The following is a 14,653-nucleotide window of genomic DNA, read 5'->3' on the forward strand; positions in this document are numbered from 1 at the left end:
AAGCTGTACTCTCCTGGAAATATTTATGCTTCTTGAAAAACCTGCTGTGTATGTTGATAGCATAGCACCAGTTTCAACTTGAAGAAAAAGGTTGGATAAGACCATAAGAGAACTAATAAAATCTTCTCACGGGAGAAATATGTTTGAAAATATCAACCATTCATACAGCCTGCCTTGTTCAAAAAAGCCAAAAGCCTGGTTGTGTGCAGCAGTGCTTATTTCTGCGAGTCTACGGATGCCCTCCTTGAGACTCATAGCAGCGTCCAGTTGGACGTCGCTGTCAAAGGGTAACGAAACAACCTCGTCCTTCTCGTCAGTGCAGGCTTTAAAGGGACACCGAGAGAGCCTGCTCTTGCCCGTTACTGTTGGCAGGTTTATAAATTACGTGGCATTCCCCCCAAGTCTGAACAGGGATTTCTACTGAACTAGGTTTAACTTGATGTTATTTTTAGACCAAATTACATTGATTGCATACTATTTCAAAGCCCCCGAGTAATAAAATACACAATTAAATGTGTATCTCGGACTAGTTCCATTTCTCTGTGTGATTTTCGGTGTAAAAACTTAACTGTTTCTTTTCCAGACTCTTCCAGTAAAGATTTTGGTCCTACTCTGGGACTGAAGAAGTCCAGTTCTCTGGAGAGTCTGCAGACGGCTGTGGCTGAAGTTAGGAAAAACGAACTCCCTTTTCACAGACCCAGGCCTCACGTGGTCCGTGGTCGGGGATGTAACGAAAGTTTCCGAGCTGCCATTGACAAGTCGTACGATGGACCTGAGGATGTTGAAGAGGGTATGTTGCTTCTGGTACTTACCGAAGGAACCACCTTCGGGTTTAGCACTGCTGGCGATCGACTCGGTAAAGCACACAAGCAAGTGATTTAGTCCAGTTGAAGTTGGTCGAATTTTAAAAGCTGCTTATGTCTTCTGCTGAGCGGAGCTGTCTTTGCAGTGCCTCATCTAGCTGTGGCTAAGTTTGGTGGAAAGTCCTTCACTGTGATCTCCTTTGGGGGGGGTGGGAGTAGGCTGGAGGAATTAGACCTCACTCCTTAAGTTAACTGTATTTTTCAGCTTCAAGAAGCAGCTGCCTTCTTCAGATTGCATTGAAAAATAATTGTTTGTTCTGCAGAACTGTCTAGAGCCCTCCTTCTCCAAGCAGGACTTTTGTTTCGTGGTATAGTCAAGGCAGAGCGTACTGACAGCGCCCTGGTGCTCACCTTGTCACCATGGGCTTACAGTCCCCCGATTGGCAGTACCCCTTCTTTTAGCATGAAGCTTACAACTGTGCTTGGTTCCTGAGCTCCCAAACAGAAACAGAGACAGCTTTTTTCCAACTAGGCAAGACGGTTCAACTGTTTCTTTTTTTCAGACATGAAAATAGAAAGATCCCAAGGAGTGAATTAAATCATTTTGTTACGTAGGTGGGTTATGTCAGGCCCCAGAACCTCTTGTTGAAGTAAGCTCTCAGTGTTTGCCTCCCAGCGTGTCGGCTTTGTTGAGCTGACGGAGGTTAACAAGCCAGATTTCAAATAGAATAGTGTTTTACCACATGTCAGGGTTTTCATATCAGGAATAATAACTAGAAAACAAGTCACTGTAATAATTCTGTATTTAACTTACAACAGAAACCTGCTTGAATTCACTAGATATGTTTAGTCTGCTTTTTAAATTACTCAATTAAGTGAGTATGCATTGTGAGTCATTTGAGCGCTTTATAGACACCGATGCTGTATTTCATGTGTTTTGGTGTTCGTGTGTTACGTGTTTTGGTGATCGTAAATGGCCCGTAACCATCCTCACTGCTGCTCTTTTATCTGTTCAGATGGTTTCTCTGATAAGAGCTCTCACTCTGGTCAAGAAGCACAGAGTATGGAACCCGCCCTTCCGGGGAACCCCGAAACAGAAGATGTAGAAGCCAAAGCGAAAAAAGACAAAAAAAGCAGAGAGAAGGAGAAGAAAAAAGAAAAGGGTAAATCTAAAAGCAAAGAGAAGAAAAAGAAGGAAGAAAACGAAGATCTGGAAAAGAAAAAGAAGAAAGGCTTCGGTGTCATGTTGAGGTATGGCATTTAAAAGAAAAAACAAAAAAAACCCATGCTCATTACAATATTATATGAAACTACCGATACTTTCATAAAGAGGAAGAAGAATTATTTCAGTTGGACTCAAAATAATGTTTATGTTATTTAAAAAGAAATCAGTTTATACTTTTACACCAAACTTGTAGCTGCGGCAGAAGACATTTGGCAGACAAAATGTCTTTTTGTGCCTTTGAAATTCATTCCCATATGTCAAAAAAATTCAAGGTTTCAGGCTAAAAACAAGTGAGTGTGTTGGAGGGGGGGAATAGCTTTGTGGGGAATATTTCTGAGGAATACGTGACCCACTCCCACACTCAGACCTTTGCCTCCTTTTCCCTTGCTTGTCTGCTCTTCCTTCACATGCTTTGGGGAGAGCAGAATTGTTTGTGTTACCATAAACAGTCTCATAACGTTTGCAGTTGCTGAAGAGTTGCTGCGAATAAAATCCAATTTTTCACGGCTTCAGCCATTGCGTGCAGTGGTCAAAATCTCAGCTTTCTCCTTACCTGGCACGCAATTCTCTGGATTTATTCAGTGGTTTTTGTTTGGCTTTGCATCGCTGGAGTCAACAGCGACTGGCCAGGATAGCCTGATGCTCAGATATGCTGGAGAAATCATCTTTGTGAATGCCTAGCTGTGCTGTGCTCAGAGATGTCTCATGCAAGGTGGACTCCCTGAGCGCAGTCTTTGCAAAAAGGAACACACCAGGACTTACTGCCTGAATGCAGAATTAGCTGCATTGTTTACGTAGACTAGATAACGTGGGTCAGTGCTAGACATTCAGATGTAGCCATGGTGCCACCTTCAAATTGAGACTATGGAGTCCTGACTAGAGGTGGCACTGGTCCTGCTTATAGCCAACTTAGTTAACATCATATTTGAAGTCAGAAGGATTTTTCCATTGGTCAGGTTGGCAGAGCCATTATAAGAGGGAGGCTTGGGCACGGGAGAATGGCTTTTTGCTGCATCATAGGAGTTAATCTGCTGGGATTGTCTGGACAAAACTCATCTGGCCATTTCCTTGCTTTTGCTGGAGCCTTGGGTGCTGTAGGTACTCTAGTTTGTCATTCCCACCTTTTAAAGTGTTGTAATGTAAGTAGATCTTTGAAATTATTATAGGGTATCTGGAGGAAATTTAACGACTTCCCAGAAAGAGGAGAATAAGCTAAATGACCACGTGGTCACTGCTGGTACTGAACACTGTTAACATCAGCTTTAGGAGGCTATTGGTGTTCCCTGGCATGCTGTATTGTAGACCAGCCAGCTATATACACAGAACCCACAGCCGTTGCTTAGTCGAAGATGTGTATAACTAGTAATCTAAAATTCAGCTGCCAGATCATCTCATTTAAAATAGTATTCAATAGGGTAGTGCTGTGTGAACTTACCTTGCAGCTTTCTATTGATACGACCTCTGGACTCAAACATCTTGTGTTATATCGTCCTTGCACATGGAAGGTTTTAGCAAACTTTCTTCTATGCGTCATCAATAGGAATCCTCAAAGTTGCCCCAGCAGCTTTGGAGCAGTGAAGATACGCTGTTCAAAATATACAGGCATGCCTCTGTGCCAAATTTCCATGATTTCGGCAGTTGTTAATAAGGCACGCGGGTGCACCAGTCTGCATTCAAGTGGGGCTCTTTAGGAACGCCGAGGAGGCGCACGCTCACACCTGCGCTGCGCACGTGCGTTTGTGTTCATACGGTGTGAAGAAATAGGGCTTAACGTGGAACTGTAGTCAAAACACTGAATAATTAGGAGGGTGACTTCAGCAACTCTTTTTTTTTTTTTTGTGTGTGTGTATCTTTAGCTTTATATTTTCATTTCTTTTAACTCCTTGCAGCAAATAGGTCTGTGGGAGGAAGAGAGGGACTGGCTGGCACAGAGGTCTGACAAAAGCAGAAGTGCTCTGGCTCGTGTATCACTGACAGACTCTCGACGAAGTTTTAAGTGCAAGATATTTTTTACAGGGGTGTGATGCCGGAGCCAGAGAGAACACGGGATGACATCAGAATCCAAAGCAAGCATCTGTAATTGACCAAAAAAAAGTCTCATAACGATCAATACGCAGCGCTGGGAACGATAGGTTACCTGTCTTAGCGATGCACTTTTTTAGAACATGTTTCACATTTTGGTTGTACGCGTGGTTTTTATGTATGTGTTCTTTTTGTGTGCTAGCTTTTTATTTTGATTGATAGTCTTCTCGGCAGACAGCAATTGTTTTTATTTAGCTGTAGTTGTATTTATTTACCTGTACGGCAGCATAAATGGGAATTTCTTTCTCACGCCGTTGAAAATCTGTAGAAAGCCATAAACATGGAGGCAGCAGGTTACGATGAACAGAGGAAGGGCTGTTTGGAAGAACTGACAGGTCAGCTGGGAGGGTTTTTGGTTCTCTGTCTTTGAGTGTTTTTTCCCGGAATTTACTAAATGGTTTTTGAAGATATTTGTTCCTGAGAAGGCAGGAGTGCTAGGGAACCCCAGGCGTGATAGAAATGAAAGAAGGGTGATGACCTGTGAAGGCTGAACAAGAGCAAACAGCATCGGTTTACCAAAAAATTGGAGGGGAGCGTACGTTCTGCTCAAGATAGGCTAAAACAGGCTCGTATTTTTGCAGGGGGAAACTGCTGTGGGTAACAAGGAGAGCAAACCCAAGGAATCTGAATATTATTTACAGAGGTAATGGAGAATGGATGGGCGAACTTGAGAGGGATTGAATACTGTCAAAATATTCGATCCGAGAGGCATTTTTAAGAATAGTTTTGCACTGATAGGAAGAGTGAGAAGTGTTTGTCAGGAGGGCTAGGGAGGAGGAGACTGCGGGAAGAAGTTTTAGATGATCGAGTATTTTAGCAGCATGGCTGGAAAGGAACAGCCAGATTTTTCATGACGTCGTGGAGGTGGAACTGGCATGTTTTATTGGTGGAACATCTGTGGGAGGAAAGAGAGAAGCTGAAGATGACAAAAAGTTGTGAGCTTCTGCAGCCGGCAAGGTGACTACTAATTCTTGGTAGCTTAAGAGAAAGAAGTAGAGCGAAGTATTGAGAAGCAGAGATGAGTTCAGTTTTTGACGTGCTGAGTTTAAGTTGCCATAGGAGGCACTGGGAACGTGAACACTGCAGAGGGGCAGAAAGCGGAGTGGAGGAGTCGGTAGAGTGCCTGCAGCAGGGGTGGTGGCACTTGTGCCGTGATCCCTCGTGCAGGAGACATCTGCAAAATGGGGAACCGGGGATAGAGGCCCTGGCAGACAGGCAGGAGAGGAAGGCTCAGTGGGAAAGAAGTCAGGAAAGCAGCTGGCAAAGGTAGGAAGAAAGACACTGTATCTGCCTGGGACGCTGCAAATTCACCGCCGTGAATTTTTCAGGGTGACTGGCAGCCATGCAACTAATTGATCCTGCTGAGAGCAGGAGCCCCACGCTGATGCTTTCGTAGTGCTGTAATCCCTGGCCTACTTTGTTCAGAGCTGGTTCAGCTTTGCCCGCGCAGCTCTGCGGTGCCGCAGAGATGCCGCTAAATAAGAAAACAGGCTTAGTGAACCTCAGTGAAAACTGGGCTGGGACAAGTGAGAAATTATCATGCTTGGTGAAAGCTTCTGGACCGGAAGGACGGTGAAGCTAGTTCTGAGATCTCACCCGAAAGCTCATCGCTAATGAAGGCGCGTGTACTTTCTCGCTTTTCCTGCAGAGTGATGAGGGCTCAGGTATAAAGGACAAAAGAAGGGAGAGTCTGAGGCATGAAGTACCTGCTGGAGAAGTCACACTTGTCTCTGCTGGGCTTTGTGTGCTGTACTCACTGTGTCATATATGGCTATAACAAGTTTTATCTTGGTAGTATGTCCGTGTGAATTGGCTTGTTTCTGCCTTTTAATCAATAACAAAGCATTTCAAGATATTAAAACCAAACCCAAGCATTTATCTGTAGTACAAGAAGGTGTAAGTGTTGGGCTTTTTAGTCTTTTGCATCTGAGATTTTTGAACATATTGGAATTGCTACTGCATGGGTTTTTTCTTTTTCTTTTTTTTAATTTAACAACAGAAAATAGCAAAGCTGTTAGCAGTTGCTAACAGATTTCACTTGGTGCCTCATCTGTTGCTCAGCTGCTATTTACTTGTAGTTCCTGGTCTTTTTTTTACACATCCAAAAAAAAGAAAGTGCGATTGCTTTCCTGTTAAGCTTTTCCTGGATTGAAGCTTTATTTAGGTGACTGTGATTCAGGGAGACCATCAAACAATCCTCCTTTTATTTTTATGATCGTTATTTTAAAAAAAAAAAAATGTGATTTTGTTGTTTTACTCAGTATTAACCAGAATTTTTGGCTGTACTGTTTTGGACTCCTGCACTTGGAGCAAAGTAAGATAATGTGCTGGCGATTTCCGAGGCAGGTGACACTGGTTGTTAGTTATTAGTTAATTTTCTGTGATCCAAAGCCGTATTTTATCACAGTGGAGATTGTGTAGAGTTTGTGTATCTTTATTTGGTTGTACAAATTAATCTTATTTTATGGGTCGTGATGCATATATCACCTGCCTTAGTATTGGATTTGCATATGCGCTGTCCAAAGAACAGAAGTTGATTTGGTTAACTGTATGTAGCATCAGCTAAGTAAGCATTATTTTACTTTTTGATGTGTTCTGGCACGTTGCACCATCGTAACTCACTAAATAACCCAATGCTAGACAACAGAAGGCACAGTAGATTGATACCGTGTATCAGGAAAACAGTTACATTAAATACTATCATTAGCAGAGCTGTGACTAAATTTATACTGCAGTCTCAGGAAGAAGCTGGTGTCTATCACCAGGGCTTAAACTCTTTCTGAATAGAAGTAACATTCAGTTACATGCTAAATCTTTGTATGTTCCCTCCAGATTCATAACAGCAGCAAGACTGTACTATACCACATTGAATTCTTGGTTCCTCGCTTTCTCGCGCTAACACGGCTGATAGTTTTCAGGGCCCGGTGAGTTTTGAGAAGAGTGGTCTGCCTCAAGCGAGCCTCCCTGTCCTTCTTTTTGGAGGTGCTTGTATTTCCATGAAAAATGCTGTAGTGAAAACCACATTTTCTGTGCTTTTAAGTTGAGGTAGTGCAGTGTTGTGGGTTCAGAACTCGGTCCAAGCCTGTGTAACGGGGCTCTGGAGGCTGTCTGGAAAGGTTAATTCACCCCTTGGTGCAGGGTAGTGGAAATCCCTGACACTGAGCACTAATGCAAAACGCATTAGCACTTAGTACCAGGAACACAAAGCTGATCTCACCAAGAGGGTTAATCTAAAAATAAAAACCGTTCCTCAGCTGGTTAGGTGCTAAACTCTAGATTTTAGACTAGTTGTCGACAGGTATTTAATTGCCTTCCTCTGAACTCCTATCAGAATACTCTCTTCTGACAAAGGTAGCCTTTGAGTCAATTTCCAAATTAAATTGGAGAAAGACTGAACTCTTAAATCGTCATGGGAATGTGACATCTGCCATGCATTGCTGCTCCGTATCCTAGTCCCCTAGCGGTTGTTACAGACCTGGTGTACAATAAACGCCAGGAGTCTGCGGCTGCCCTACTGCCTTTTCCAGATAGCGACTGTAAAATTTCTGGGTAGCCCTTTCAGGTTTATAGGTATGAAGGTAAGTCAGCTAATGGACTGCAGCCACACCAATGAAATTTTAACAGCTAGTTCCCCACAGGCAGAGGCCGGTAGGCTGGAGTCAGGTTTTCTTGTGATATAAAAATCTAAGAGCAAGTGTGTAATTGGTTACTGAGAGTAAAGAGTTTTGCCAAATGAATGCAGTGGAAGAACACCCTCTCATTCATCCGTTCATTATTTCCAGGTTGAATTTAGGTGGGGAAAAAACCTCCTCCTCCTTCTAAAGCAAGGTTAAAGTATTTAAGCATTTAAGTTAGCTAGGCTTTGCTCACGTGCTAGTTGAATACATTCGGAATTGGTGAAGGTGAGAAAATGTCTAACCCTGACAAATAGTGCATGTAACCACAGCTTGAGAAGTGCATTTGTGCGCATACCTGCAAGTGCAGCAAGCGGCAATGTATGTGCTTATTAGTTGCATTTGCTTTTTCCTCTTTAGAAATAGTACGTTTTCTCACATAACAATTCATCTTAAATTATTTACCTTCCATTTCACAATATGAGCCATGAATATTTTATTTTTTGTCCTCTTAATTTGCCAATTTTCCTTTGAGCTAAGTGCCCTAGTGATTTTAATTTTTCATGCTAGATGGAAGACAGAAATGACCCTTTTTTTCATTACTACTGTTATAGGCCTTGTGCTCGGAATGATACTTTTTACAGCTAGCACTGTTGAGCCTGTAATGGTATTGTAGAGCAGATAGCATAATATACAGATACTGACTTTCATTAAGTATAGCACTGTGATAGTGTACCGAGAGAATTTTTTTTCTGGCCTGTGTTGCACTGAGAAGCCAAGCACGGGTGAGAAAAGTTAGCAATATAATGAAGAAAGAGCAAATAACATGGTGATGTGATTGCCGAAGAGAGTGTTTGCATGTGTGTATACATGCACACGCGCACACATGTACACATATATGCATCTATAGATGCATATATATGTAGGATGATGGAAACGGATGCATAGATGTGGACAGACCGAAAAAAACAAGACTAGATTAAATTATAATTTAATTAAGCTAAAGTTATTTTAGAGGTCTTTTTGTCCTCAGTAGCAAAATGATCTGAACTGGATCATGCTTGTGTATTTGATAGTCAGTCAGGTAATGATTCGTTATTCAGAGGCCTTGGTTTTCTTTTGCCTAATAAATATTTCCACTTTCCAAACAAGCGAGTGGGTAAATACAGCTCCTGTTTCCTTTGAAGAGCACAAGAGAGTGAGGGAGGGGCCACACCTGATTAGTTTAATGTATCTCGAGTTTGTCGAGTATGTGAAAAATAAAAAGGACAAACATCTCAAATGGCATCTCTCACTTGCTTCCTTTTCCTCTGCTGTATTGATCTCTCCTTGGTTGCGTTCATAGTCAGACTAAAACAGAGAAAATAGGGGGGTTTGTACGGAAAATGATCACGTGGACTGCCTACTAAAGGCTTATTTGTTTAATTAAGCATCTGTTCTCTTCTTAATATGCATGCATAAATCTCATTAACGTTAGATGTATGCAAGTGCAGGGAAGAAGAATAGACCCCTTACTCTCATTACTGAACTTGGATAGCGAGATTTATATTTACTTAACAGATCAGAGCAGAAAGTTCCCTCTGACTACTTAAAAAGACTGGAATTTACAAACTGTTTGCGAGGAGTATGCTTTTTGTGAAATAGTTGCATGTTCACTTCAAGTTAAAATATCATTATTCAAGCCACTATTAATCAAAAGAGAGAGAACGTGCTTTGTCTGTGTGGGTAATTGTGGGCATCCGGATTCTGTGACGTGCCTACGTAACTGCCCGCCTGCCCAGTCGGTATTCACCTCTGGCTATTTCACGCCTGCTGAAATGAAGGCAAACTCCAGTCCTGTGGCAATATGAGCTGGTCTTTGCTGGAGGCGGCATGTTTCTTGTTTGTGTGTGTGTGTCTGCCTGCCTCCCACATAACCCCTTCTGCAAAAAAAAAAAGCCTTAAAAAGCGAAGTCTGTTCTTGATGGTATCCCCTCATCAGGAGCACTGTGGTGGTGTGTTTATCCTTCACTCAATATCCTTGGCTATTATTTGTTTTAAAATCCATCTCTTGGCTGAGGATAAAACTTGAATACCAGGTTTTCCATATAAGTTATGGTCCACTGAGTGTTTCTGTATGTGGTGTGTTTCTGCACTACGGTCAAAGATCCTGACGGGTGTGAAGTGAAGGTTTAGAGTCGAGGCTGCCTGAGCTGCATTTCAACTACTAAACGCTTATTTTCCTCGGAAATGCAGTACAGAGTATGGATTCTACCTTAAGACAAAAAAAAAAAAAAAGGTCTGTTTTGTTGCTTTTCTGTTTCAGTATTTTTTATCACATGAACTTGGTAAATGGGAGGGAGGAGGGGGAGAGAGAACAACTAACAGAAAAATGATGCGGAGGGGGCTCCTGACAGATTCCTGAACTACAGAGTGCTGGCAGGTGCCAGTTTAATAGGTATTGCCATTAACAGCCATCTGTAGAGAAAATGAAACGTACTCATCTCACTGAATTATGACTTATGCCAGACAAAGCAGTCAAACCAAAGTAGTATTTATATTATAATGCAGAGTCATTGATTAAATGCACATGGCATCTCAAATCCAGTTGACATTTTAAGTTGAAATGATTGCAGACATGTAGCCATTTATTTAACTATTACTTTAAAAAATGTGTCTCTACTTGTTATTAATAGAAGAAAGTCAGACCTGGCCAATATTTCAATAGGCTGACCTTTTGTTTTGCTGACATATAAAAGGAACAAAGCTCCTTTTAGGGCAGCCGCAATCTCGGAGAGCATGAGGAACGCTAGCTTCAGAAAAAAAACCTGACCCCTTTGAACCGCCCTGTCCCTTTCTGCCGTCGTCTTTTTCGCACAGGATTTTTGAGGAAAAGCGGGCGAGAGATGGTTTAGGATTTAGGAGTATAGTCCGTGAGGGATTTTGTTTCGAGTGCCTGCTCTGCCGCTGGCTTCCTGAATGGCGTTGGTTACCTCGCTTAGCTGTTCCAGGCCTCAGTTATCCCTATATAAAGGATGTCCTTTATCCTTACAGAAAATAAAAATAATAGCATTTCCCTGCTTCATATGGTCGTTGTAGGTTAAATATGTGAACGAGAACATTAAAAACCAGTTTGGCTACTTCTGTAAAAGTATAGCAGGCAAATAGCTTTATTTTTAAGAAAATGAGTATCAAAAGGCAGTATGGTTTGTGTGATTTCCCCTAGCTTCTTTTCCTCTGGTCTCTAGGGTACTTCTTTCTTTCTCTGCAGGCTTCACAGTGTCTTTCCTTCTACTTTTTTTCCAGTGATTCCAATTTTTCCTCCCTTCTTAATTTCCTATTGCCCAGTCTCATTTCTACATAGCATCTCTGGGGTCTCTTTTTAACCTTTCCTCATTATTACTCACCTTCCCATCCAGTTTTAGCAAACTCTGGTCTCTTCTCTCTTTGAAAAAAACCTGAAACAAGCTTAGCCCAGTCCACGAGCTCTTGCGCTTTTGGAAGGAGCTCTTTGCTGGAACTGCGTTGCTTGCCCTTAGCCCTTCCTCCTGCTGCTGCTAGCACGGGAGGTGCCCCTGGGTCTCCTCCTCTTCCTCTCCCTGCTACCTCCTAGCTGCAGATATTCTTGCCTTCGGAAATGCACCCTGGAATACGCTGGCTCAGAATATTAGTTGACCTTCTAACTTTTACCCTGCTTTTATGCCTTCTCGGCAGAAGAATTGATTTTTCATTTCAAATTTAACATGGGCAAATTCGTTTTCTCTCTGCCAGCTGTTCCTCTTTATCTCCTTACTCTGTCATCATGGAAACTAGCAGCGCCTTCCCCCTTGCACAAAACCCCTACATGGGATGTCATTTCCCATGACCCCTGAACCCGTTCAGTGAAACGGTCTCTAAAATTTGCCGTCTTACATCACACATTGAAGACCTGGCCACACAAAAAAACAGTGAAGCTTCTTGAACTTGCATCTCAGCTTCTTCCCTCTCCACCGCTTGGCTCCTGGTGCCTGGCCGCTGCCAGATTTCCAGGCTGAGGGGCTGCCCGTGCCGCTGGGAGCGCCATCTCACCTGCCTCTTCCAGCCTAGCCACGAGCATGGTCTCCTCCCCGCTTTGGCCAGCGGTTACACACCGGTGTAGTAACGTACAGTTCTGCTGGGGAGCGAGTGCCGCGGTTCCTCGGTGGCCGCACCCAGCGCAATGCAGACCTAGACGTGAACGAGGCTACTGAGTGCTCCTCTGCAGAAATACTGCCATGACGAGAAGGTTCCCCTGCTTGCTTCCTTCGTTCAGGTGAAGTGACTTCTCTAGGGTCTTGCCTTGGGTGGGCAGTTTGAAAGGATTTGATGTTGCTCTTTAGAAATCTTTGACCAATTCCTTGTGGATGAAAAGCCAGATGCCCGCTTCCTTTTCCCTTTGTGATCCGCAGCTTCCCACTACTGACCTGTTTCTTAATTTTTGATTTCTCTTTCTGTTGAGGGGAATCAGTAAGGAATGAATACAAAGGAGTCTGAAATATAAAACTTTAGACTACCTTTATGCGTGTGTATGTATTTACGCATATCTGTGTACGCATATATAAAAATTGCAGTGAGATACGTTGCTGTCGCCACTAAACTAGAAACTTTAAAAAATCAGATCTTAAAAGTTGACTCACAAGGTGAAAATTGTCCATCTGTGTATGTGTAGCACAGCCTATACAGACGACTGAGTATCATCTACAGTCCTTCAGCATTTAACTTCAGTATTAGATCTGAAGTAATTTGCTGTATGTCTGTGCCATTCATTGTCCCCTCTTTGAAAGTAGTGGATACCTGGCCTCACGTTCACCCCAGATTATCAGGTTGGTTGGTAATAATGTGTAAATAGAATTGTAAAGCTATTTGCTGGTGACAGAAGGCCAACAGCGCTGTCTGCTATTTTCTTTCTAGCCAAAGAACCATGGTGAGTAATGAGTCGGGTGCTATTCTTTCTACCTCTGTCGTCTTTTTGTTTAGCTTTTTACCCTCTACTGTGGAAACCTGTATTACAGTAGGTTGGTATAACAGATACACTGAAGTTCTGGTTTTAATTAAAACTAGATCAAGGAAATAAGCTATTCAAAGAAGTTAGCTCTCCTTCCTTCCCAAATGTATTTTCCATTTCCATTTCTTCATTTGGAGGTGCGTTTCTATTCATGCGCTCCTAAATTGTTCAGCTTCCCTAATAGGCAGCGAGGAAGGACAGTTAAGGAGCTCACCCTATTAAAATCATTTAGTCGTCTTAGTGATACGTATTTTTAAATTGTTAGGTTTTGTTTGTTTGTTTTAATGCAGTCGGCACTGCAAATATAATTCCCAATGTGAGAGCTTTGTCGAGATACGAAGATTTTGCAAAACCTACAAGCCGCTGTACGGCTGCAGAACATTTTTACTAAGATTAAGGTATATGCTGGAGAGTAGCTTACTTGACGTCAACTATTCTAAAAGAAACGAGCAAATATTTCTTTCCCTGAAAAAGGCAGATTGTTATGGGTGTAAGTGCTGCAGTAGGTTAGTGTACCTGCCTCTCTGCCGTCCTTCGTCTGGTACATTGGAGGGTGCTCACGGAAGGCTCAGGCTTGCGACAGGAGCTCTGGGCTGAAATGGTTTTCTGTTACATAGAGAGACGGGGAGAATTTCTAGCTGGAGTTGTGCTTTGAGTTCTGCCTGCCTGTAGCAGTAGTGTTCGCCTCTTTGCTCATGCATGGGAGATGTTCCCTGATTTCAGTGGCTGCAAAGTGGAGGTTGTGTTTACGTGATCTGTCATGGGAATGCTGACAATGCTGTGCAAGACCTCCCCGTGATGAGGTCTGTAGATCTTATGATGCTGATTCTCTGTAAGCTGCCTAATTTGTTGATTTGCCTGTGAAGTATGTTGTACCCAGTGAGTGGTGAAAACCGATTTGGCATGCCAGCTTGCTTATTCTGAGTGCATAACTGGCTTTAGCCCCTGGTGCTGTAATAAAGTGGGTTTCGCTTTATTGCATCTCCTGCATGGAAATCACTATTACAAATCTGCGTTGTAGAGATAACTTCAGTGTTTTCCAAAGATTTGTACGTTTGTGCATACTTTGATGGGAGGAAGGAAGCCACTCTTATATGAAATGTGTGCCCTATCAGTCTAATTAGAAGCACACCAAGTTTTAGAGAGTCTGAAGCATGCTAACAAAAATATTCCAATAGCAGTATATTTATTTAGTTCATTCTTAGTATTTATTCTAGCTTAAATACCAGCTTCCTCTTGTGAAGGTATTTAAAATTGGAGAGAATGAGTTTAATCTTTTCTGGTTTTTAGGGCCGGAGTTTAAAGAAATTGGAAGAAGATGATCCTGTCATAGTAAGGGGAAAAAAATCACTGCGGGCCCTGGACCTATTGCAGAAAACTTATGTTATACCATAGACTGCTGGCCATGCACTTGTATGCAGTTGAAAATGGAGCACAGAAAAGATAATCTTTCACTGGGAAAGATTTAAAAAAAAAAAAAAACCCACAACTCTAGAGTAGAGAAAATTCTCATAGGATTGAGGTTTAGAATAACTAAATAGTTCAAGATTTACCTCAGCGGTTTAATAACTTACTGAGGCCTCAGCCCAACAGAGAACAAAGCAATAAACTACAGCTGTATTATATACTCTGCTGTCTTCTTTGCTCGAGATCTTTATTAAAACAATGCATTCACGCCATAGCAAAAGGCTACAGTGGAGTTAAAATTCAAATACATAGGTAATTCTTCTGGAGATGTGTTGATTATGTGTGTGTGTGTGTGTATATATATATATTTTATATATATATATATAAAATTTACACAAACGTGCCTGCCCAGAATCCAAATTTTTCTACCTTTGCTATTTTAAACTGTTATCTGTATTCTTATATTTCTATGGAACTACTGGATTGGTACATAAATCTTTTAAAACATCATATAATTAAC

At 42.1% G+C, this 14,653-nt stretch overlaps 1 protein-coding gene across 8 annotated transcripts in view; it reads left to right on the forward strand.

The window, feature by feature from the left end:
• The window catches only part of PARD3B (par-3 family cell polarity regulator beta), a 437,068-nt gene that overhangs the window by 294,420 nt on the left and 127,995 nt on the right, over positions 1-14,653 (forward strand). For all 8 annotated transcript variants that reach the window (XM_068948053.1, XM_068948054.1, XM_068948056.1 and 5 more), the window contains 2 exons: positions 584-790; positions 1,820-2,054. In XM_068948053.1, the coding sequence (XP_068804154.1) occupies positions 584-790; positions 1,820-2,054 (442 nt within the window). The remainder of the gene's footprint in view (positions 1-583; positions 791-1,819; positions 2,055-14,653) is intronic.

This window comes from Struthio camelus, chromosome 6, assembly GCF_040807025.1.
Source record: "Struthio camelus isolate bStrCam1 chromosome 6, bStrCam1.hap1, whole genome shotgun sequence".
NCBI lineage: Eukaryota > Metazoa > Chordata > Aves > Struthioniformes > Struthionidae > Struthio > Struthio camelus.